General features: G+C 41.8%; 3 protein-coding genes across 4 annotated transcripts; 1 reads left to right on the top strand and 2 right to left on the bottom strand.

Moving 5' to 3' along the window:
• Positions 1-595: 595 nt before the first annotated feature.
• On the bottom strand, positions 596-11,068 carry TXNDC12 (thioredoxin domain containing 12). The gene is made up of 7 exons (XM_062581536.1): positions 10,871-11,068; positions 9,178-9,238; positions 3,580-3,632; positions 2,769-2,842; positions 2,135-2,204; positions 1,962-2,045; positions 596-1,539 (listed from the first exon to the last, which is right to left on the bottom strand). The coding sequence occupies exons 1-7, from the start codon at positions 10,959-10,961 to the stop codon at positions 1,460-1,462; spliced, it is 513 nt and encodes a 170-aa protein (XP_062437520.1). The 5' UTR covers positions 10,962-11,068; the 3' UTR covers positions 596-1,459.
• On the bottom strand, positions 5,674-7,546 carry KTI12 (KTI12 chromatin associated homolog). Its single transcript, XM_062581535.1, has one exon. The coding sequence runs from the start codon at positions 7,543-7,545 to the stop codon at positions 6,823-6,825; it is 723 nt and encodes a 240-aa protein (XP_062437519.1). The 5' UTR covers position 7,546; the 3' UTR covers positions 5,674-6,822.
• A 643-nt stretch (positions 11,069-11,711) lies between the features above and the next one.
• On the top strand, positions 11,712-22,141 carry BTF3L4 (basic transcription factor 3 like 4). 2 transcript variants are annotated; one of them, XM_062581175.1, is made up of 6 exons: positions 11,712-11,818; positions 12,915-12,978; positions 13,914-14,027; positions 16,389-16,590; positions 18,629-18,688; positions 19,582-22,141. In XM_062581175.1, the coding sequence occupies exons 2-6, from the start codon at positions 12,925-12,927 to the stop codon at positions 19,626-19,628; spliced, it is 477 nt and encodes a 158-aa protein (XP_062437159.1). In that variant the 5' UTR covers positions 11,712-11,818; positions 12,915-12,924; the 3' UTR covers positions 19,629-22,141. The 2 variants fall into 2 exon arrangements, with proteins under 2 accessions (XP_062437159.1, XP_062437160.1); XM_062581176.1 differs by lacking the exons at positions 11,712-11,818; positions 12,915-12,978 and adding an exon at positions 14,147-14,297 and having other exon boundaries at positions 13,940-14,027.
• Positions 22,142-24,481: the final 2,340 nt, after the last annotated feature.

The raw sequence follows: 24,481 nt of genomic DNA, 5'->3' as shown, positions 1-24,481 counted from the left end.
ATACACAAATCTTTACTGTGGGGGTGACTGAACACTGGAACTGGTCACCCAGACAGGTTATGGAGTCTTTATCCTTGGAGATGCTCAATACCTGACTGTATATGGTTTTGAATAATCTGTCTAGTTGACAGCTTTGAGCAGAGGTGTTGGACTAGACAGTCCCCAGGGGGCCCTTCCAACCTAAACTATCCTGTGATTCTGTGATTTTTCTTCAGTGGCTTCTTTAGAGTACTCCTTCATCAGACAGCAGTATTTGCTTCCTGTGTACCCTCTCAAGAGCCATGCTGACTTGTTCTAAAAATATTTCTTAGTCAATGGATTAAGTGCTGTACTATGTTTAAGAAACATTAGAGTCATTTTCCTTTCAGCTCCAGTAGATAAATGCTAGGTTTATTCTGCCCTTAACAGTATATATAATACAAGAATGGCTGAATTATAATTACATGAAAAGCCACTATTGTCTTTTAATTATAAAAAAGATAAAGCTTCTTCAGCTGTGATGTTCAGTCTTAATAACCACTGCAACATAAACAAGAATATATTTTCCAGTTCTTTAGGATGGCTATGCCCTTTACCACAAAACACTGTCCACATGTTTGTGTTTAAAAATGTTTAATTTTTCACCCTGGTACAAAAATACAGTACAATGTGATGGCAAGGCATTCTCCAAAAACATTCAAAGAATAAAAGGGAAATCCCCATAGTGTTTCAACATAACCCACCTTCACTTCATAAAACAATCAAAAGGTGAGTGCACAAGGAATAAGCTCAATTTCTGCCTACAGGCAAATAAAGATAAATCACCACGCAGAGTTCTACAAAAAAATACGTTTGCAGAGCTAATAATTTCACATGCTTCTTGGACATTCATGAAATTTATTCTACTTGGTTTAGTGACAGAATTAATGGTTAGGGAATGTCTGAAAAACATCTGGACCAGAAACATGCCCCATTTATCTGAATATCGCCAGTAAAAACAATGGGATCACACAATACCACAGAGCAAAGAGGCATCAAACCCTGATTAAACATCAAAATGTTGATTACTTCCTATTATTCCAATCACACTGTTCGTCCTCAGATGAATGTTTTGCCTCCCACACCTTCCTTTTAACACAAAATACTAGTGGTTGCTGTCCTACAGGCAGCTACAGAATCTCCATTCTGGGACTGGTGTGTTTCCACATTACTTAGTTGCAAGTAATCAATACAGTACAACTTGCCAGGCCGAAGAGCAGACAACACTGTAACTGATGCATGTATGTGCATTTCAAACAGGGTTTAACCTACCATTGTTTACATGAGAATTACCTCCCTCCAGTGTATCTACATTCTTGGCCTTTTTAATCGTTTAATAAAAAAAAAAAGAAAAGAAAAAAAGAGGAAAACAGAAACAAAAACCAGAATAATTTCATTTTAGAGTTTTGAAGTGATGGAAAAGCATCATTCAGTGTATTTATTATAGTTCATCTCCCAGGTGTTTTTGTTTGAAAGCATCACCTGTTAGCTTCTCCTGGGCCTCCTTCATCCCTTGAACAACTGTAAGATTAGACAGAGAAATATCAACTGATTAATCTCAAAACCAAAACACCAAGGGCTCCTGGTAATTAGTGTTTTAAATTAACATAAATTTACAGACTGCAGATCAACAAAATAACCCATGGGGGGAGGGGGGGAAAGAGTGGTACTCTTCCCTCTCACACACCTCTCAACTTTTTGTAGCTGGATCATGTGAATTGTGTGGTTTTCCATGCCACAAATGCAGAGACAGCTTAAGTTCTGCAGGTGTTATCCTCTAAGGTGCATCCTAATTCCGAACACGTTTCCTTAAGGTGCAAAAGAATCACTCATTCCCCTTCTATGTAACAGCTTCCAGTTACGCTGTGAAGTATTTTTTTTCCATTCAGACCCAATCTCACACTCATCCACTAAAGATGCATTCCAAACTCCTTTGCACATACCTTGATCAGCATTGGTATAGAAATACTTGTAGCTGGGATTTCCTTTCTCATTTATGATCTCTGGGTGGACTTTTCCACTGGGATCTATGAAGCAAGATATCAAACAAGATGTTTAGGTGGTAACAATAAGAACACAGTCCTGTGGATAAATTCAACAGCTGTGGATGTCTTACCCATGAAAAGGATTCTGGGAATGTAACCTCCATCAGGGCTAAAGGCTTCATCCTTTGGCTCTTCATCATCCTACCAAAGCAAGACAGAAGAGAGGGAACATATTAGTGCCATATCTAACAGAACACAGCATTTATTTTAAAGAAACAAGCTATTGTCTTCAGATTCCAGATACCCTGGGCAATTTACATCTTGAACAGAAAAGAGCTAACTGCACTATCTTCCACTTTCAAAGGAAATAAGGTTATTTTCACTCAAATAAGTATCATTTGTGAAAATAATCTTTTTTTTTCCTGATATTCTGTCAATTTGCATTAAGCAGGCTTCATTTTGGTGTTAGAATGTTTGAGATGTAATAACAGAGTGAGTATAAATTCTGTTATTGCTGCATTGGAATGACACAAGGTACAAATTGTTAAATAGCCTATGAAAGAGAGTCGGGTTCATAACCACAATTAAAACAACAGTATTGAACATGATTTCTTTTTAAAACAAACAGCTATATCAATCAATCCTGAATACCTATTCAGAAAGGCAAGATTAGGATGCAGTCAAGAAAAGATGCAACCAGTAAGGAGGATTCCAAATGCTTAATTACTTAGCAGTAACATGGATACAAACCACAGGGCAGCCTACCTCAAGGTTGACCATAACAAAATTATGGGCAAGTTCAGAGATCTCCTTGGATTCAGCAAACTTTGGCTTTAAAGCTAATTAAGAAAAAGAAGAAAAAGGGTGAGGGAGGAACTGAAGAAAAAAAACGTATAAGCAATCAGAAAAGATTGGTCAGCACCAAAATCTCTATTCCATTCCTCCTGCTGGAGAACAAGTACTTTTCAATGAGCTTTGAGTAAATGGAGTATCTGTGTCAAACTGTTTAAGTCACAGCTCAGAACAGCAGGTAACTGAAAGCAATCCTTGCTGAGCAGTCGAAGAAATTTGCCCAACAGATATACGTGGTCACATTTGAACTGATGGAACAGAAGCAAAAATCTTGCTATAACCATCTAGCTCTCTCAACCATCCAGTCCATCCTTTAAGCTTAGCCAGTATCCCCAGCTTGTTGCTTTGCAGTACTGAAAAGGACAAAGCCTACCTTCCAAGAAGCACCAAAATAAAGTAATTTACTCTTAATTCATCCTTTCCTCCTTGAATATCATTCATTCTGCTCCAGTTTTACAGCACAGTACAGGAGAAATAGTGGCCAATAGAAAAGTGCAAAATTACAGCTGTTGGTTTGTTATTATTTAGACATGGCTGCCTTTTGGCAGCACTAACAGGTAAAACAGTGCCACATTATACCATTCTAAGTGAAATAAAGCTAGCTACATGTTGAATGCAAAGCTGATGTTTTTCATGGTTACATAATTTGTATATGCTTTAAACACAACTTGCATAGAAGAGTCAGATAGAAATTTCAGCAAGGTGTAGTATTAAATATACCTACCTTTACAAGCTCCACACCAAGACTTGTGGATGATAACCATAAGAGGCAAACCACTTCAAAAAGGAAAAAAAAAAAGGTCAAGGAAAGCTTAAAACTGAGTCTCTAAACCAAATTCTATTACATGCAGGTTGTAACAGTCACGACACCAACAAAGGCAATATGTACTAGAAAATAACAGAAATGTAAATAGCCTCTGCTGTGGTGTAAGGTATTGTTTTCTTGCAAAAGGTTTTCTCAATCTTAAATGTGTAAAAATAATTTATTATAAGTACCAGCCAATAACTTACTATGTACTAAGAGACTTTCTCTTTGCAAGGTTTGCTCTTAGTTCAGATTTGCTTAGAGGCACAAGCGGAGATATATTTTTTACTAAGTTGACAGTAGTCATGTCCAGACATTTCAGCTGCTTCTTTTTACAGACTCCCAGGGCTAAGACCCTCCACTGAGCAATAATAAGCACAGTAACTCAGCAAACCCCTTGGTTGCCAAGCTAGTCTCCAGCCTTGTGGTGTGCTACAACACATCTGTGACAGTTGTGCTAAGTGGCAGGACAATCAAGGAAGGGTGCTGTGTAAAACTGAAGCATAAATAAAGTGTGGTGTAAAGGACAAAAATTAAGAGCTTAAGTTCCCTGTATGATTAATAACAAGCAGTTACTTGTAAAGCCTAATTTAGAGTATTAAGTTCCATGTATCAAGTGATCATATGAATATTACTCTCTCTCTCTTCCCAAAGAATTCACCTGACATTCACTACCTAAGCATTCCTATAGGCTAAGTTTCCATTGCCTATGTTTCATTTAACCATGTTCTTTAAAAATCCCCTTAGCGCTTCACCTTCTGACAAAGTCAGGGTTACCAAGTTCAAATTCTCTAAGCTCCTTTGTAATGTATTCAGGTTGCATTATGTGATTAGACAGAGACCTTAAACTCGCTAGGAATTTCACATATTTCCTCCTGTTAGTGGTAATGATCCTATTAATCCATTATTTCACTGCTCTGAGTAAAATGCCTTGACTACTTAACATCAAGTTTACCTTTGTAGCAAAAACAGTGACATACCTACAGGTGACTTGCATTGCTATACCATATAGACCTGCCCTGAGCACATCAAAGTAGTACAACACTTACCTCCAAACCTTCTGCATATGGAAGTCTTTACTAATCTTTCGTTGTTTCTACCATCCAGGAGTCAAACTAGTGAAACCTGACTGGTGCAACAAACTAAGAAAGACTAGGAACAAGTTACTGGGAATCTCATATTCTTTTGTCATACTGGTAAACCTTTTAAGCTACAGCTGGGTATCCAAGGGAAGCTGGTGATAATGCTACAGATTCTAGAACAGTAAAAACAAGCTAAAATTAGGTGAAAGGAGGAATCCAGAATGATATGCAGAGAACACGGCATGAAAGGCAAAGCTAAGTTAAACTTTTTGCTATTGTAAACTCTGAACGTTACATTTTAGGCATTAAGAATAAGGTAAAGCTCTCAGAGTTTTCACTTGTAGAATTTAAACAGCTTTGTATGTGATGGCAAGTAAATTTATTACTAGTAGAACTGAAGGGCAAGTTCTTACTTAGCTGGAGAGAGGTTTGAAGGGAAATCTCTGTTTAGCAACACTCAGCTATGGCCTTCAGAACCAGGAAAGGGTGGAGGGGAAAGAATTAGCATTTAGAGTAGTTCAGACAGAAGTCTGCCATTTCTAAATAGCCAGTATGTTAACATCATCTTTACAGAGGACTCTGCAGTAAGGAGCAAGAATGTATGCTTGCCTAGTGAAACTAGTACTGCATCTTCATCCTTTCCCTCTCCTCTCTTATATGTAACGATGAGAGTACATTTTCTTCCCCGTATCCAAACGGCCCAACATGACTTTGCTCCTTTCTCTAGAAGAAGCTGATGTAAGTCTGGAAAATATGTGCTGCTCTTGTTATCAAGGATCAGTGCTTCATGTCATAAGAATTCAACCATCTAGTAACTGGTACAGAACCACACTTTCTTTTTTCATGATAAGAAAATTTTCAAAGTAGATTTTAAACTGAGGTGTTTGCAACCTTGAAACAGAAGCTCTGAGCCAGTGAGAACTCACAGAAGTTTTACAGATACTGAATGCATCTTCTCCACTTTATTCTCTTTGCTCTGATTAGGAAATGAAATTATATACATCAAAACATTTTTGTAGTCATTTCTCAGCTAAATGAACCACAATACAGAGGTCCATTTGGCAGCTGGTATATCAGATAAAGAGCGAAAGCCAAGCAACTCACTTAAGTAACCCTTCCTGCTCCCTTCACATTTCCTCTCAGGTAACACTACATGTACAGTTAAGATCAAAACCCTAAAACATCTACAAAAAAAGATAGATGAATCATCCATCAGAAAGCAAGAACTACGCATAAGCTACACAACTCATATGGCAAAGACTGAAATTTAAGCTGAGAGTAAGGCCGAAAGTAAGCTATTCAGTCAGAGCCGGTAAAGACTTATGGGAGAATTTCAAAGTCAAACGTAGAGTAGACATGGTTATTTCAGGTCACTGTGTTACAAGAGCAGTAATTCTTAAACAATTAATGTTTTTAAATGTGTTTAATAATGATCTTCCAAAGAAAAGCCATCACAAGATGTTTCAATAGAACAGTCTTGCAAGTAAATTAAATCTCCACTCCATTTAAGGCACTGTTTCAGGTTTAATAATAAAACAAGAGAGGTTTGAGCCTGCTAAGCCAGCATCCTTCTGTTGTGCAGCGTTTGCAAGTCTACCTCGTGGGTTCGGTAGGATTTTTTGAAACAGCTGCATCCTAAAAATACTGCATGCACCAGTCCTGGAACAGAAGCCTCTCCTGCAGCCTGACGTATTAGAGAGCGCCTTGGAAAACTAGTCGTCGTCTTCAAGACGCAGGCCAATGGGGAGGGGAGAAGGTTCTGCCACAGCCATCACCTTTGGGCTTTCAGGTTCGCACGCTATGTTTGGGGGCCTAGGTCTCCGCAGGAGGCTGTTCTCTTGCTCAAGATCTCCTTTTCAGCAGATGGGGAGAACGTGGGGGTGGCACCTCCGCTGCTCCTCTTCCTGGCACAGCTTGTTTGGCTGCTGCAGGAACACGCGACTCATCTTCCCCCAGCTGCAGTTGCCAATCTCCTCTGGGAGCGGCAGGACACAGGCTCCTCGGGGCCAGCGGGTGGAAGGCAACAGCGGAGCACAACCTTGCAGCAACCTCGGACGCGCCCGGGGCCCCGTCGCGGGCCTCACTGGATGCTGCGGCTCAGGTACTGCAGGAACATGCTGGCCAGCTGAGCCATGTTCTCGTCGCTGGGCTGCATCTTGGCGTAGCTGATGAACTGCCGCCGCAGGCGGCTCAGCTCGGCCATGCCGAGGGGCCGGCTCAGCACCAGCCCCTCGGCGGCGCCGGGCACGCACACGAGCTGCCCGGGCTGGGCGCCGCCGCGCTGCGCCGCCGCGACGGCGGCCAGCACCTCCTGCGTGACGCGGTCGAGGCGGTGCAGGAAGTCGGCCGACTGCAGCGGCTGGGCGCGCGTGGCGCGGTGCGGGGGCGGCGGGCGGCCCTCGAAGAGGGCGGCGCGGATGGCGGCCAGCGGCAGCGGCTCCTCGGCGCCCACCGTGAAGAGCGGCCGGTCCCAGCGGTTGCTCGGGTCGGGGGCCTCGAAGGGCGGGTCGGCGGGGCCGGCGGCGCCGCCGGCGCAGTGCAGCACGCAGCGCGCCGTGCCCGCCTGCCGCGCCGCGCAGTACAGCTCGTAGCGCACGCTGCGCAGCTCGTTGCCCGCGTCCGCGATCACCACGTCCCGCCGCCCGAGCCGCCGCTCCACCTCGGCCAGCAGCGCCGCCCGCCCGCCCTCCGCCTCGGCCACGACGTGCGCCGCCCGCTCGGGCGCGCCCAGCGCCGCCCGCAGCTCGGCGGCGCGGCGGCTCTTGCCGCTGCCCCGCAGCCCGCACAGCACCACCAGCGGCATCGCCGCCGCCGGACGCGCTGCCACGCGCTTCCGCTGACGTCACGCCGCCGCCGCGGCAGCCGCGCCTCCCGCCGCCGCCAGGGCCCCGCGTCAGCCGCGCCTCCCGCCGCCGCGCCCCCCGCCGCCGCGCCCGCCTCCAGGGCCCCGCGGCAGCGCGCTCCGAGCGGCCGCCGGCTCCTCTCCGAGTCGCGGCCTCGGTGCCGCTGGCGACCGCGCTGGACTTTTCATCGCTGCGAGGAAGCTACGGACGCGAGGGCCGCAGACGCCCGGCTGCGACAAGCAGTAGCCAAGATGAAAAGCAAAGTTTGGCTCTACTGAACACGACGGAGATCTGTATTTATTGTTTCCTTTCCACGATTCAAGCAATCTTTATAGACCATGTGACCAATACCTGCACCTGTTTTTAAAATTCTCTCTGTGCAAGGTGATACAGTAACAACCCCCCCTTAAATAAGCTATAAATGCTTTAAAGATAGTTCTATATAATAATCTTTCATCTCCTGCCCTATTGGGTCAGTCTTAGAACAAAAATCTGCTGGGGTTTTTTTTTTTGGTCTGCTGACCTTCTCTCTTGGTTGGTTTCTCCCAAGCCTTGCAATTCGCTAACATGCAAATGCTGCTGAACTCAAATAGATAAGCAGGTCTGTTCCCAGCAATGAAGGAAGGCCATGTGCAGTGCACAGATCATTTGCTCCAGAGGTGTATCCTCAGTGGAAACCCTGGTGCTGCCCATGCTCGATAGCGTATCCTCCCAGCAGCCTAATGCTCTATCTCATTTTAAGACTTCCTCTGTTTTGTGGCAAAGCAATGTCGTGATTATTCTTGCAAATACTGAAATTGTCTAGCTTCATACAGTTATATCAAATAAACGCTAAAATGCCCAGTTAAGCGCTTGTTAGACTTCTCAACTGCACCATCTGCGTTAATTTGGTGTCTGCGTTAGATATTGTATGGTGAGTGGAATGCACTAGTTAGATCAGTTTGAATGCAAAATTCAATCAACTAAGCCCGGAAGGCATAATCAATTTGCAGTAATGTCAGTATTATGCACCTGCACATATATTGTCAGATCTAGCTTACAAATTAGAACATACATTTTTGACCTTTTTAATAGAGAGTGATGTTTTAGAGTTCAAGTATACCCCAAAAGGTTCTGTTTAAACAAATTACCAGTTCACTGTAGTTTGAAACTTTGCAGATGGTAGCAAAATAACTGACACATCTTACATTAAGGCATCAAATCTATATATGCACATTCAATTTTACGGAAGCTATTAGCAGGGGTGAATTCAAGGAGATTGAGTGGGTACTAGTAAGTAATGTGTAAATGTTTGTGGGTTTGAGGTCCACAACTTTCTTTGCTATGATAAATAGTTAAAAAATATTTTCTCCTAATTTCAAAGATATGACAAAACTTTGATCATGTACTTGGACTGACGTGGTTAAACAGAGGTGATGCTTCAGCAAATCTGTATTTTCTCCCTGATAGACTAGAGGGCTCTGAACAGTCTCCTAAACCACCTTAACATCTTCTAAATAATTACTACTTTCTGTAACTAAATTTCAGATTGATGCAGAATCCTTGTGAATTTCTTAGAGACACTCTTCTGTATTTCGATATATATAACATACCTGGCTGCTGCTTCTTTCTTCCCATCTTCTAGTGTTCTCCAATGAATATGATCTCCGAAACCTGCCAGAGAAAAGAGTTTATAAATGTTGCATAATAAAACATGTCAAGTAACAGATGAAAATAGTCTAACCTCTAAGGACATTTTCAACTCATTTTATATTCTTTTAAAACCGAACTGTAATCCCAGTCCTAGAAAAACTGGAAAAAATGACTGGAAAGTTGTGGAGAGACAAATACTTACAACCTACAGAGTCTTATGAGGAATCCCACTGAAATTAATTAAGAAAAGCAAACCACACACATATGAATATTTACACAGATGCAAATGACAAAAAAAAAATCTCTGAAACAGAGATTAAAATAAAGTGCCTTCTGATTATTCCCCATTTCTTCTCAATCTATGAACATTTATTTACTGATTAGGGACAAATTAAAAATGTTCCCGTTTGGCTTCCTAAATCCTACTGAACGTGAACTAATGCAAAACTTAAAATACCGAGGCTGATAAATGAGTATTAATTACCCTGGAAATACTGCATTAAACATCACAGCCATTGATAATTATCACAAAAGAGTAAAATGGAGCTCCATTACAGCTTTCTGAATATTACAGTGACTGAAAAACATAGGCGACATTTTATTATGGATAGCAAGTCATGTTATGTTAGCTGTGGTAGGACTGAAGGAATGCGCGTTTAGCACCTGCAAAGCAGAGACTGTCACTTTTTTTGGCCCTAAAACCAACACACCAGTATTGTCACACGGCCAAGAGCCAAGCAGAGAACTGGGAGGAGACTCTGAGCATTGCACGTGGGGCCAGGAGCGGCCAGGGGATGGCAGAGGACTTGCATCCTCATACCAACTACCACGAGCATACGTGAGGCAGCACAGCAAATATTTGGTTTTACCAGTGGGTATGTCTTGCTCCGGTCTGCTCACACCTATCGGCTCTAGAGTCAGCTCCAGAGACAAACCTACGTTCGAACCACCTGAATGCAGCAAGGCTAATAAAGGTCGGGTTATCAGCCAAAGCCGTGTTTACAGAGAATATTGACACATCCACGACTTCACTCAAAGGCCGAAATGTTAACACAGGGGAAAAACTCCGGCCTAGCCAGCAAACAGCTCGCCACCCTTAATATTTGGATGTTTGGGCCTCAGACCGTTGATCGAGCCGTACCACCGCCACCGCTGGAGCCGGACCCCGCCGGTGCGGCTGACACCGCTCCGGGCAGCGCTTCGGCTGAAGCCCGGGAACCTTGCGGCCATCCCAGCTCCAGCAGGAAGTCAGGGGATGTGGCCATTAAATAAGGAGACCTCAACGCGGGGTTGGAAGGGAAAGTCAAGGGGGGAGCGCGGCTCGGCGGCGGCACAAGTGTGGCCGGCGGTGGCGGGCTGGGCGGAGGGGCCGGGGCTGCGGGGGAGGGCTGCCTCCCCGCTACGCCTTCCTGGCACAAAACCCGGGCGAGAAAAAAAAATAAAAATTACAAAAATCTCCCTCAGCAGCAAAGCTGCCCTGAGAAGCCCCTGGTATTCAAGCCGAAAGGCAACGGTCTGTCCCTAAACCGGAATAAACCGGCCCCGGCTCCCCTCAGCCGCCGCCCCCCCCCGGCCGCGCTCCCCCCGCCGCCCCGGCCCCGGCCGCCCCCCGGTTCGCGGCTGCCCCCCGCCCGAGGACGAGCCCGGTCTGACCCTTTCCGAGCCCGTCCGCCGCCGCGGCGATCGCCAGCGCCAGGCACAGGCAGGACATAGAGGCCGCCGCCGCCGCCGCCCGGGCCGCCATGGCGCCACGCGGACCCGCGGCGCTCACGCAGTGTCGCTCCAACCGGGACCGCACCGGCCCCACTGAGTTCTTTTTTTTTTTTCCCTCTTTCCTTTTATTTATTTATTTATTTATTAAAGGGCAGGAAGTGATGTGCTGCGGATGTGGGCGGTGCAGCGCGGCGGAGGGCAGCGGCCGTCCCGCGGGAGGGCTTCTGCGCTCCCGGTTGCGCTGGTTTCCTCCCGCTCCGGGCGGCGAGCCGCGGCCGCTGCGGAGCGGCCGGTTCCTCGGCCAAGCCGGCCCCCCAAAGCGCTGGTGTCCCGTCTCCCCCCTCCCAATTGAAACTTGTCTCGGCGGGAACAGGCAGCGCTAGGTTTCGACTTAATTTTGTTTTGTTTTCCCTGTCAAAAACTATTTCCGGGACTCTCAGAGTTGCCCCAGGTGCTTGAGAAGGTAAAACCGGCCGCAAACATTTATTAAATGAGCAGGGATCTACGAAGGGGGAGAGGTTGCGGGGAGGGGCTTTGCAAAGCTTGGTGTCCTCCCCCCGCCCCGGCTCTGTGTTAGAGAAGAAGAATACAGCGAGCCGGCGCTGCGCTGCACCGCACAGGTGGAGCAGGCCAGGACCCTGCTGACCCACGCGCTCGCTTCAGGCTTGGCCGGCATGTCCGCGCCGGGGAGGACTTCCACTCCCAGCAGGCGCCGCGCGCTCGCCTTTGCGCGCCCGCGCCTCGGCGCCGCCGCCAATGGGCGGGCGGGCTGGCGCCGTCACGTGGAGCCAGGCTTCCTTTCTCTGTGCGCCTCGCTTTCCTTCCTCGGCCGCCATCTTGTTCCCACCGCGTGTTGGGCCGCGGAGGAGCCGCCGCCGCCGGACGCAGGTGAGAGCTTCCCCGCGCCGCTCCGCCCCGCCGCTCCCCTCCCTGCTCTCCTCCCCCCCCGCCCCCGCCGCCTTCGCGGGCGCGCGGCGGCGGCCGGCGCGGGGGGAGGGGCCGCGCCCGGGCCGGGCCGGCCGTGAGGGAGCGGCGCTGGCGCCGCGGGCAGCCCCGCTCCCTCCTCGCAGAGCGGCGCCGCGGCTGGCCGCTGTGGGGGCCTCGGCGGCTCGGCCCGGCCCGGCCTTCTCCCCGTCCCCCCCCCGGGGCCGCGGTGCCCGGCCGGCCGCCGAGGGACGGCGCCCTCCTTTCCGCCGTGGCGGCGAGCGGGGCCGCGGGCCGGAGGCCTTTTGTCCCGGGCGCCCCGCCGGGGCCGCTGCGTCGTGGTGACTCTCCCGGCGGCGCGGGAGGCTTCGCGGGATGTCGGTGGCCCCCGGGAGGCCCCTTCCCGTTTCGCCCGGTTATAGAGGTTTCCCGTTATCCCTCGGTCACCGATGACCTCCTTACTGTAGCTGCTCGAGGTCCCTCAGAGAAATCTGTTCACGCGAGCTTCAACTAGCTGGAGTTAGCTTATTAACTAAAAGTAGTAGGGGCTCATTACTTAAAAATACTATTAAAAGTAGTTTAGCGATGAGCCTCTCTGACCTCTGTTAAAGATAAATGTATTTTTCAGTTTTTTTTTTGTTTGTTTGTTTTTTAAGAAATATTTGCGCTATATGTGCTGCTTTGGGTCACTTCTGAGCAGTTCAGGCTAGTCGGACTGTTCCAGCAGCAAGCTAACAAACTTGTAAAATAACAGCTATGTACTTGTGAAATAACAATACTTTGTTGCTGGAGCTGCTGCAAAATTACATTTCCTGTTAATCTACTTCATAATAATGCAAACATTCTAGCTAAACAAACTGGTGTAGCATTCTTTTTATTATTTTGGTGATATGGCTCTAAAGCTTTTCATTTGATGTGTATTTGTTCGTAGTGTTTTGGAGAACTTCCTCTGTGTTTTTAAAAAAACACTGCAATTCTAATTGTACTTTTAGAACAGATTGTATGAGTTATCTTTCTTAATGTCTTGACAGTTAACTTGTATTTGTATCTAATTCTTTAGGATCAGCACTATGAATCAAGAAAAACTTGCTAAGCTTCAGGCTCAGGTCCGAATAGGAGGAAAGGTAAGAAAAACACAAAATCTCTTCAGAGATGTGCTGTTTCCTGTAACTTATGGGTTGGAGGTGAAAATTCTCTGAAACTTGTTTTCTAAAACATAGGCTTCAGTTCATAGAAAATCTAACTTAGGTATAATCTAGAGGCCTAAAAATGCACTTTCTTTGTGATCAGGATTATAGTACTACTAGCTAAAATGCAATTTGCTCTCAGTTCACAATCACTGGATAAGTAATTTTCAGTGTTTTTTAATTTGGGGATCTGTTGTGATCTCTGGTATCTCAGGTTGAGCTTACATTTTGGTTACTGCAGTTCTTTCTTTCTCTTCTCCCTAGTGGGAAGTTCCACTCCTTCCCTCTTTGCCAGCTCCAGAGCTCATCTGACTGTACACTAAGCTGACTTTTCCTCTGATACAGCAGGTCCAGCAGCTAATAGTATGACACACAAAATGTGTAGGTAGTTCAGCGTGTGTGTTTATCTCCTAATCACAAGTGCAGAGGTTTTTTTTGTACAAAAGTTGGCGGAGTAGAAATTCAGAAATTGCTGTCAGTAAAACAATTTAAAAGTGTTAATTACTTGATTCTGAAAGCCTGAACTCTTTAAAAATCTGTGCGTTGGTGCTTCTCCTTAGGGAGAAAATAAGAGGAGTAAGAAGTCCTAAGGAAGTGCTCTTACACATTGTTTACTAGTATTAGTTTTATAATTTAGCTTGTGGAAAGTACTGCAGTAGCTGAGTATTGTTTATTTTTTACTAAGATAAAAAATGCGAAAGAGGGATTGACTGCTAAACTGTAGGTGTTGGAAATAAGTAGAGAAGCATTTTTGATTACAGAACTTTCTCATATCTTAGAAGAGATGTTGCATTAAGTGTGACGTGACTTCAGATTGAAGTGTAGTGAGATCCTGAGCACTGCTGACTGACATTTCTTGATTCTTTTTTCAGGGAACAGCTCGCAGAAAGAAGAAGGTGGTTCACAGAACAGCAACCGCTGATGACAAAAAACTTCAGAGTTCCCTCAAAAAACTGGCAGTAAATAACATTGCTGGCATTGAAGAGGTATGGTGATAAAAATAAATGATTCCTATGTGAAATTAAATTCACTGTTGTGGTGGTGTTTTGTTTGTTGTTGTTTGGGTTTTTTTTAACACTTTCTCTTTCCCCTCTAAAACTCATAGATCTGGTTACGAAGACTAAGAAATGTCTGAGTTTTATGCTGGTGTGATTGTGTTGACCATACAACAACCAATGTGTAACTTAACTATCTCAGTTGCATCAATGCAAAGAAGGGAGAAGTTTCTACTGGCCGGATAGTGATGACAAAAGCTAGTAAGCTGTTTGATATGTGTACCTTGCGTTAATTGCAGAATGAAACTTCTCATGATTTGTGACTTCTTGAACTTGATTACTTAATGGAAGAGCTGCAAACATTTATTTACTGGGCATTCATGTTTAAAGCAAGAATTACGTGATACTAATTGTAAAGAAAGGCATCAAAATGCCTAGCACTTGCTGATCTATATTATCAAACTTAAAAACTTTTCATTGCATGAAAATAAATCAGAATTGTTTGCAGCAGTCACAAGAGTCTGATTTTTACACCACTGGAAAAGACTAAGGAAATAACTCCTTACTTAGAGAGAAATAGAAAATTATCAGATATTCTGTGAATATCTCCCCCCTTTTTTTTTAATGTGTATAAATATTTTAGTATAAAATACAAGTTGGAACACTGACATTTTCCGTAATACCAGAGAGAATGTTAAACTAGTATGTGGGAGGAGAAAGTGTTCCTTCATCATGAACTAAATATTACTGTAGTATTCATTAAACGAGTACAATATTTAATCTGTGATTAATTGATTTAAGCAGGGTTGGAAGTTGCCTCCAGAGGTCACTTAGTGTATACCTCTCTTCCAAAGGCAAATACAAATTCAGAGTAGAAGCCTGGTTTGCCTGTAAGTTTTCTTACCTCTGCTACAGAAATGTTCTAATTTGTCTATTTGCTTGAGTGTGATGTATGTGCTGTTCTACAGAAACCTACAGAAGACATTTTTTTTGTTTTGTTTCCCCTCATCTCCCCAAGAATAAGATCTTTATTCAGACTTATTAAGATACAAAGTGTCTTGGTGTGAAGGAAAATTATCCAAAATGCTTCTACCTTGATAATTAAGTACATAATTCCAGTAATTCAGGTAGACCCAAGTTGACCTTGGTAAAGTTCGTTGGAACAGAAGAATCTGAGGAGGTTGGTAATGTTGAATCAATCATAAGCAGTTCATTTCTAGGTTGTTTTCCGCTCTTTGTAGTTGTTGCTGTAGTTGCTCTTTTGTAAAAGAGCATGTGCAAGGGCCTTCTTTAGTTTTATAGGAGGGCAACACACCTGGCTTTCCAGTTTGAAACTTATTTTGAATTTTACTGCTATGTGAAGATAGATAACTTAAGGATTTGCATGGCTTAAATTTGTTTTTCAGTCCTCGTTTGTTTTCTTCCTGCAGCTTATACTAAAAAAAAAAGTCAAAATTTTTTAAAGTGTTACAGTCGCTGCTTGGTTGAAGGAGTTCTATTTGTTCTTATTTCAGTTAAAAGATTTTTTCTTCAGATAATTTTAACTTTTCTTTCTTTCTCCTTTTAAAAAAATGCAAATGAACCCCCCCACAAATATATCAGTATAAATTTCAACAGTAGGAGTAAAAGAGGTGGCTATCCTAGCTCTAGCAGTCAGCTCTTTTCAATTCAGAAGACTGTGGAGGGGTAAAAGGATCCTTGTATGATGTACTTAAGAGACACTGTTGGGGGTGGTGGTTATCTAGGGTTAGCTGGTGTTTGAATGTCCAGTTCTGTGATGTGCAAGAGAAAAAAGAGGAAAAGAAAAAAAAAATGTGGATTGGGCAGTTTCCAGCAAGTATGCCAGATTGTGAATCTTGCACTTTTGCCAATTCTGCTGCGGAAGCAATAACATTTTGCTGCTAGGTGACCCAGATAGCTGGGAATGAGTGTCTTAAATTTATATGGCAAGGCTTTTCTGTTAGAGCCTTAAATCTGTAAACACTTTTTTTTTTTTTTTTCCCGAGAGATCCCTGGTATTTAGTTTATGCTTTGTAGCCTAATGACCTACGTACGCTTTTCTTTGTCAAAAATAGGCATGAACTGTATGATAACATAAAAGCCTTATAAACTTACTGCTTAGTGTTCAGATAAGTATTTTTATAAATGAATTTTAGCTCTTTAATTCTACTTTTTCATATCTGGGTCTTTCTACCATTAACTCATGGTTTACTTCCAATTCAGGTGATAGCTCTAGATATTAGGAGTACTAGTTCTGTAATTTGTTTATATTTTAATATTAGAATTATTTATGATGCTTGTTCAACAAGATGCTGTGCTTTTGGTAAATGTTATTAATCTATATTTAAACAGGTGAACATGATAAAAGATGATGGAACAGTTATTCACTTCAACAACCCCAAGGTTCAAGCTTCCCTATCTGCTAACACTTTTGCAATTACTGGGCATGCAGAGGCTAAACCGATCACAGAAATGCTTCCAGGCATCTTAAGCCAGCTTGGTGCTGACAGCTTAACAAGTCTCAGAAAGTTAGCTGAACAATTCCCAAGGCAAGGTAGGTCTTTTTGGAATCTTTTGTTGTGAAAAGTTACTAAGTTTAGATTAAAATTTTCATATGGCATATGTAATTTAGAAATCAAAAACTTAGTATTTGCTTTTACTTATTTTCTGCTAGATTTCTGCAACTGTAACAAATCTAATTTTCCCTTGTTTCAAGATTCTGTATAGGCAGGCTGTGATAGTATATCAGATATTAAAATATTAAATACTTTTGGTAAGTTAGGCATGCTATAATTCTATATCTATTGTATTTTAACACCCTGCTTTTTTAGATGTGTAGTTTATTGTTTTTTCAAAATGCAGGAATAAAAATCCTTTTAAGTGATCTTCATTAAGTTGACAGGAATTTTGTAAGAAAAAATAAGGACTTGGTTAGGAGCTACAAAAATGAATTTCTAGTGTACACATACTGCAAGAAGTTAATAAAGAAATACTGACCTGAGGGAAAAATAATTTAAGTATTGATTATTGTGAAGATATTTGAGTGTGTTAATTAAAAGTGTTTATGACAAAATATTGATGAAAGTAAGAGTAGTTTAAGTTTTACCTGGAGAGACTCATTGGGTTATTTTTATAAGGGAATTAATTCTTTATTCACACAAAATGTGCTCCTGCTATGGATATAGAGGAAGAAACATGTTTTTTGTCTTCTACTCTATAATTCCTTTTGAAGAAAAAATTAAAAAAAAAATCAGAAATGTTTTTTAATCTTTGTTTGCTGCTCCTTGTAAAACCACTGGAGGAGTGATGTATTGATACAACTATTACCATAATTTTTTTCACAATGTGATAAAGTATTTTAATTGAGTAATGGAGCATGGGGGAGAATCACTGCTTGAATGTCCTCTCCTTGGTGAATCACTGTAATGTAGTTTGTAGAGGTGTCAACTCTTTCCCCTAAGCAACTTCGTTATTCATGAATAGGTGGGGATTTATTCTTAGTGATATCTGTTATGAAATGAGAATATAAGAAGGACTTTAAAGTATGCAAGTAATCTTTCTGTCAACTTGGATACTATTTGCAAAGCCTAGTGAGGGTGCAGAGCAGGTACACTTTTCTTTACAAGTATTAGTATTGGAGGGGTTTTTTTGTATATTGCTGAAAACTATTCTTAGTACACAGTCCTGGTGAAATTGGACAGTCCTCCAAAAATGCCTTTGTTTTGCATATTTATACTGTTTTCATTGTCAAGTAACTGAAATGTCCAGTTACAGTCCTTTTAATGGCTAAGTTCCAACTGTGCAGATTTGGAATTAGGAAATGCATGCTATCTGTTCTGGTATTTCCAACAAATATAGTTATTTTTAAAACAATAGTAATTCTTCTGTATCTTACATGTTCAGAGAGTAATTGAAAGCAAGGGTACTATTTTTCCCTCTCTATTATTGGAATTAATAGATATTAGAAACTAAATGTTAAAATCCAGATAGATGGGTTGACATTAACCTGTTTTAATTAGTACTGAGGTTTTGATAAAGATATTTACTATGTTTTCTTAGGTTAGGATAATGCCAAAAATCAGGTTTTAAATTAGACCAACGAGAAGAAATCTTTTTAAGGTAGTCCTTGCACTTGTTTGGTTATTTGTAATATATTTCAAGTTCTATGAGGTACAGAAGAATAGGTTGATATGGAAATACTTCTTGCTCTAGTGGTGCCCCTAGGTAGTTGAGTCATGATGAGTTGGCACCACGTTTGTTGCACTGAAACACATTGCACTGTTTTTGTTAGAAGATACAGTAATATTGGAGTTATTCTGTATCATTTGATCTTTTGTTAGATGGGGATTTGATATCCTCATACTGTGAAGAAGAGCAGTGCTAACATGTCTGCTTTGATCTAAGAATGTTCTCAAATGGACCTTCTGCTCCTGGCAGCTATTACAGATTGATCAATACCCATCATTTGTGTCTGCAACTATCAGAAAAACAAATGCTTTCTATTCTAACATGTACATGATGGCTTTTTGTTTTGTTTTGTGGTTGTTTTTCATTCTGTATAATGAGGACTCAGCACTGGTTTTCTTTTTTAGTTTTGGATAGTAAAGCACCAAAATCTGAAGACATTGATGAAGAAGATGATGATGTCCCAGGTAGGCAAAGATGCTTTTATGTCTATTTATTGTATAAATATTTGAATTTATGCATTTAAATTTTAGCTCTTGATGTCATTGCTTGCTAAAGGAAGTTTTTTATTAGGTAGGATTAAAACAGTGACAGTTTTGGATTCAAGCTTTTGAAAATAGTTTGACTTGGACAAATTGTTTAACTTCTCAGCTAAAAACACTTCCAGGGAGGTTGAGTAGGTGATCTAGATAATGTCTGTATAGGGATGTAGGTTATAAAGTAAAATGACGCACTAGACAAATTCATCAGGTTGTTCTTTTAAATCCCACTTGGAATGGAGATGTTTATTTCTATAATAGAAAAAAATAAGTCAGGATTAGTGTTTGAAAGTTTATCAAGACACAGTTGTTATACAGTAAACTGTTAATTTCAGTTAACTGTTAGTAAACTGGTAATAACCACGTTCTTCTGTATGCATCAGTATAGTGTGTTAGCTAGGGGAACAAACTGGTGATCCGGAGATTCAATTTCTCCTGCTCTAGCATTGACTTATTGCTTAATGATCTTGCATAAAAACATGCAGATCTCCTCAAATTTTTCCATTTCCTGAAGAATAACAGTTAGTGGATGCCTAACTGATGGCTTGAGTCTCAAGCTAGTAGAACACACCTGAAAAATCAGGTTTTAATTGTTTCATGTTAAAACTTCCACTCTTATAAGCATGGCTGCAGTTCTAGTTCTTTTTGTATGTTCAGACACACATTTTCTAAAGCCCCTTGAAATCCCCCAGAAGAAACTGTATCGTACATGAGTATAGTTGAGAATGATTGATCTTCCCCATACTATGTGCATTTTCATTAAGCATATGAAGAGAGCGTTACTGGGCATTATTGTGTAAAATATCTTCCATCTTTTTCAGATCTCGTAGAAAACTTTGATGAAGCATCAAAGAATGAAGCTAACTAAATCATTAATAGTTCTGGAAGCTGGCATGGACTAGATTTAAGAAATCAGCTATGTGGTTCCAAAGTTTTAAAGAAACAGAGAACATCATCTGTTAATAGTTCAGTAATATAAATATTTTGTATTTTTATGATGCTGTTTGTTCAGCATTTTCTGTCAGTTGATTTTGCATTTTGCACTTACTCCCAGGATCTACTCTTTTGGTCAAAAAGAAATGTCAGTGCAGTTTGAGGGGTGTGTGCATGTGCGTGTGTGTATGTGTGTGGGTGTACATATAGTGGAGAACAAATTGGAGAACAATTTTATTTAACCTTTTCCCCTTTTCCTTTGGAAGTAGAAATAAAATGAATCTTGAGCATTGTTACTTTTGATTTTCACCAAACAGTGCACAGGAAAGTAATGAAGATGAAAGTCTTTGTCCACATTTCCTAACCTGAAGGCATTGCATCATTAAAACTTGGGTTTAATTTGCTGTTAACTATTGTACTTACAAATGTGTTTCTCATTCCTGTTGAAATGTACACTTGCTGTTTGTTATCAACCTTATGTTGATCTGTTGATCCCAGATGATAACAAAAACAAGCTGTCTTACCAGCTTGTCTGGTGCAGTAACTTAAAAAAAAAAAAAAAAAACAAAAAAAAAAAAAAAACACCCTGGTCTTAGAAGTGTGCTATTTTTCTCCTTTTTGAACTTCTTTCTCCTCTAACCTTTTGAGTCAAGCTAATGTATTTGACTCCTACCATGTAGACTTAGCAGTTTGTTCTCCTGTTAATTATGCAGAGTGTTTCCCATGTCAAAAGCAGAAAGAAAGAAAAAAACCTTCAGTTCTCTACCATGAAGTCACTTACTGAACTTGAAGGGATAACAGTTCAGTGCACTAGTTTTGCACCGTAACAGATTTTTGCTTGAATAACTTCAAGCTGTTCTCTTGGCATGACTGCATTTACTAGCAGCTGATGATCCACTGTCATTCTTTATGGCACTAGAAATTAAATGCACCATGTGAGCAATGTAAATTTTAGGTGGGAAGAAAGAGTTGTTGATGTTTTGCCTTGCTTCCTGCTAGGCAGTTTGCGCAATGACTAGCTCTAAAGGGATCTTTTTTGCCTGTATTTTACCTTTGCCTGTAACCTACCTCTAGGTTTGGTGTCATCTGTGTAGTAGCTTATTAAAATCACAAATGCTCTTTGGGCATAAAGAGGCTGTTGGGAGGTACCGTTGGTACAGTGCAGTATTTATGACCTTCCTTTAAAATGCTTAATGTGAATTCTTTTTTCAGAGGCTCTTTCAAGGTTCTTGATGTAATGAGCATTATTACAGTATAGTTAGACATCATTGTAACCTGTGTCAGGGGCAGCTGTGGCTTAAGAAAGCCGTTTTTCCTCTACGTTTGGCATCTAACTGTAGCTTAATTGAAACGTATCAGCTTTTTATGTAGGTTCACACATTAGAGAACTGTAAGTTACAAGGTAAACTGTACATGAGCTCTGGTAACATCAAAGAACCAGGATAGCAGAGCTGTAGTGGTTTGTCAGCTGGACAATTTATTTTCTAGGTTTTGTTCATTTTTTTTCCTGTTACATTTTATATACTACATGCATCTTACTACAAAATAAAATAATAGTACAAAAGAGGAATTGCTCCCTCTTGTGTGTTGTCCCCCTCTTCCCATTAGTACCAGCTGAGGAAAAACAGGCGGCTGCAGCTGCTGTTTAAAACAGTAGTACAGCCTCGGTGACGGCTTAGGGAGGACCCTCAGAGCCTTAGGACTTGCACTCCCCTATACTTGCTCTCTTCGACCCTGTAGCACTGAATGAAACCTTAGCCTGTTGAGTGGCTAATCTTGAATCAGCTGCAGCTTCACTTGCCCTCTTTGTAAGGAAGAAATGGTTCCTCATTTGTGTGCACACAGGCTGATGGAATTGCCTTCTGCTGCCTCTGCCACCTCAGTGAGCCACTGCAGCTTCTAGGAAGCAGGTGTCTGCAGCCTTTCACTTGCTTCAGGGGCATAAGTGAAGAGCATTTCAAAGCAGCAACTGTGCTGACTTTATGGGGTGCTCTCCTTGCTGCCTGCAGTACTAATCAGATACTGAAAAATCATTGGTTTCTGATGTAGGAAGTATGTTGAAAGTAATTTTCTGAGGGAGTAAGCATTGGAAATAAAAATTCAGTAAGTTTATATAGTTGAAGTTCCTGATTCTTAAAAAAAAAAAAAAAAAAAAAAAAAAAAAAATCATTTCATTTTTGTGCTTGGTCATGACAACTTACATGTTAAACCTTCATTTCATTTTTGTGCTTGGTCATGACAACTTACATGTTAAACCTTCACTCTTTCCTATGTTTGAAAACCAGTAAACTGTCTAAATATACTAGCTTATGTGGTTATATTATCTTCAGTTTTTCATTGTATCTGAAAACAGCCAACCACTTCTGATTTGCTGCTGAAATACTAGAGCTTATCAATCATTAAACTGATTTTAATTAAAAATAACCCATCAAGGCTCTTGTGGAGAAAGCGATTTTTTTTCTCTGTATTTATTAATGGTGTAATTGTAAGTGTTTGCACATGCTGACAGAAGTGCAGAATTACTGAGGGTAGTTACTGGGGAGTGCTTCTACAGTAAAAACTTCCAATGTTGAGGTGGACAGTTAATGCATTAAAATATTCGTATCCTGGCTTAGAGTATTTTATCTATGGTACTTCTGAAGCCCTTGAGCTTTTGTTCACAACTTAATGTTGTTGATGTATTAAAGATACTAGACAAATTGTTTGCAGTGCTTTGAGAAAAAAATCAAGCAAATAGAGCAGAACATAGGTTGAGACATCCTCGGATTGTGTGTGAGAGAATCAAAACTGAGCCAGGAGTGATTGAAAGAATGATTGAAAAAACCTGAAGAATTGGCATGTGTGATCTGTGCATCTCCTAGATCTGTAGTTGGGACACCTGGGGCAGGTTGGCTTTTCAGGTACTAGAGCTAGTTTATAAAATCCCACAGTTGCAATGCATCATCCATGCTCTGTACTCAAGCAAATTAAGTGATGCAAACTGGAAGCACAACACAACAGCCATAGCAGCTTTATAGAAGTGACAGCAGAAGTAGAGGGAATGGTTATTCAGCTTCAACTGTTTGCTTTCCCATCAAATAACTTCTTGTTATTCTTCCCTCTCCCTTTTTCAAAGACAAGTTTGCAGACACTGAAGAACTTCATGGATTTATTCAGAAATGTCGGGGCAGCAGTGCCAATCAAGAAGTCAGATAGCCAAGCAGAGCAAGTGAAGAGAATAGTTCTAAACCCAGTCTTGCTGGTACGTTTGGGTTTAAGCATGGGTTATGTCTAGAGCAAGGTAGGGGAATTTGGGAATTGGACTTTTTTTTTTTTAATCAGTCTCTGGCACTGCACATTTGGCGAGAAAAAACTTTCACGTCTTCCAGTGCCTTGGCTTGCCTGTACTTCAGGGGTACTGCTCTGTGTAATGTAAGTGTGTGGCATGTAAATTAATCAATGTGAAGCCTGTATGGTTCCTGCGCTACATCTATGCAAATGGTATGAAAAACTGGTTTATTTCCAAATGATATTAAATGTGGACTGTCAGTCCTGTTAAATATTTTCTTGCTGAACAACATGCCCATAGCTCACTTGGGCACAATTTTCTCTTGGTAACCTGGTGTTTGTCAGATTCTTGCATATTAGGCAGCATTTCCTTGAGCTTTGCATTGCAGATAAATTTCATAATTATGCTAAATTTGTTGCATGCTTGGAGTAAAAGGAGATTATCTTTTCATTTGAGTTCTTGAAGTTGCTTTGATTTTTTTTTTACGGTATTAATGTTAAGGCAAATATTTAAAATATGTATACACATATATATGATGTGTATATATACGTATATATGTGTGTATGTACAGGTGCACCAAGGCATTCTGAACTTTCAGTAGACGTATCTCAATTGAATAGTAGTCACAAGACCTCTTCTTTCTTACAACATCCCTGTGGCAGCTATAACAACTGCTTATGTCAAAAAGTAATACTAGAAAGTATTTAATGTATTTTTAGCTTTTATTTAATGCAAGTTAGCCAAAGGAAAGAAGAGCAAGTGCCATGTGACCAGCTTTCTATAGATATTGGAAAAATTGCACAAGCTACATTTTGAGAACATCAAATCTGATTTTGGAAGCACGTGTGAAGCTGGAAATTTCCAAGCAATGCAAATTATTGATAAACGTAGGTAAGTGAAGACTTAAAAGACTTTCAATGCTGAAGGTGAAGCTTTGTGATAGGCCTAAAGCAGCCTGAGGCTTCCCTACCATCAGGAGAAATACCCTTCCTTTACTCTTCTAAGCGCCAGCACTAGCAGCAGAGTTTTAAGGTCAGCTGGATTGCCTTGCTTATCTGGATGTAAATTAATTCTGTTTGTTTGTAAGGTTAGTTTTCAAACAGTTTTCAGCTCACCTCACTGTTAAGGCTGATCGCACAGCTGTGCATGGTGGTACTGGTACATGCTGAAAGCTGACCTTCCCTTTCCCTGCCAGCTTTGTGTGGTTGGCTTAAGCTGCTTGGGAAAGACATCCTGAGTCTTGGTAGTGACATTTGAGCCAGTAGGTTCAACAGTTGGTTCTGTGTGAGCAGGTGCCTGCAGAGGAAGCTGTAGATGTGGGAACTGTCAGCTGTCGTTGCCTTTCCTATTGACAACTGGTTGGCTTTCACTGTGAAATAAATGGTAGCTTGCCTTGGGAAATAAAATGTTCACACTGCAACCAACAATGTTGAGGGCGCGCTTAGAAAAGGTGACATCAAGCAAATGGGCTGTGCAGACTGCCCTAGCCTTTTAACCCTGCTTTTACTGCTTGCTCTGTG

Source organism: Rhea pennata, chromosome 8, assembly GCF_028389875.1.
Source record: "Rhea pennata isolate bPtePen1 chromosome 8, bPtePen1.pri, whole genome shotgun sequence".
Taxonomy (NCBI): Eukaryota; Metazoa; Chordata; class Aves; order Rheiformes; family Rheidae; genus Rhea; species Rhea pennata.
The sequence above is the reverse complement of the archived record's forward strand: the minus strand, read 5'-3'. Positions and strand labels throughout refer to the sequence as shown.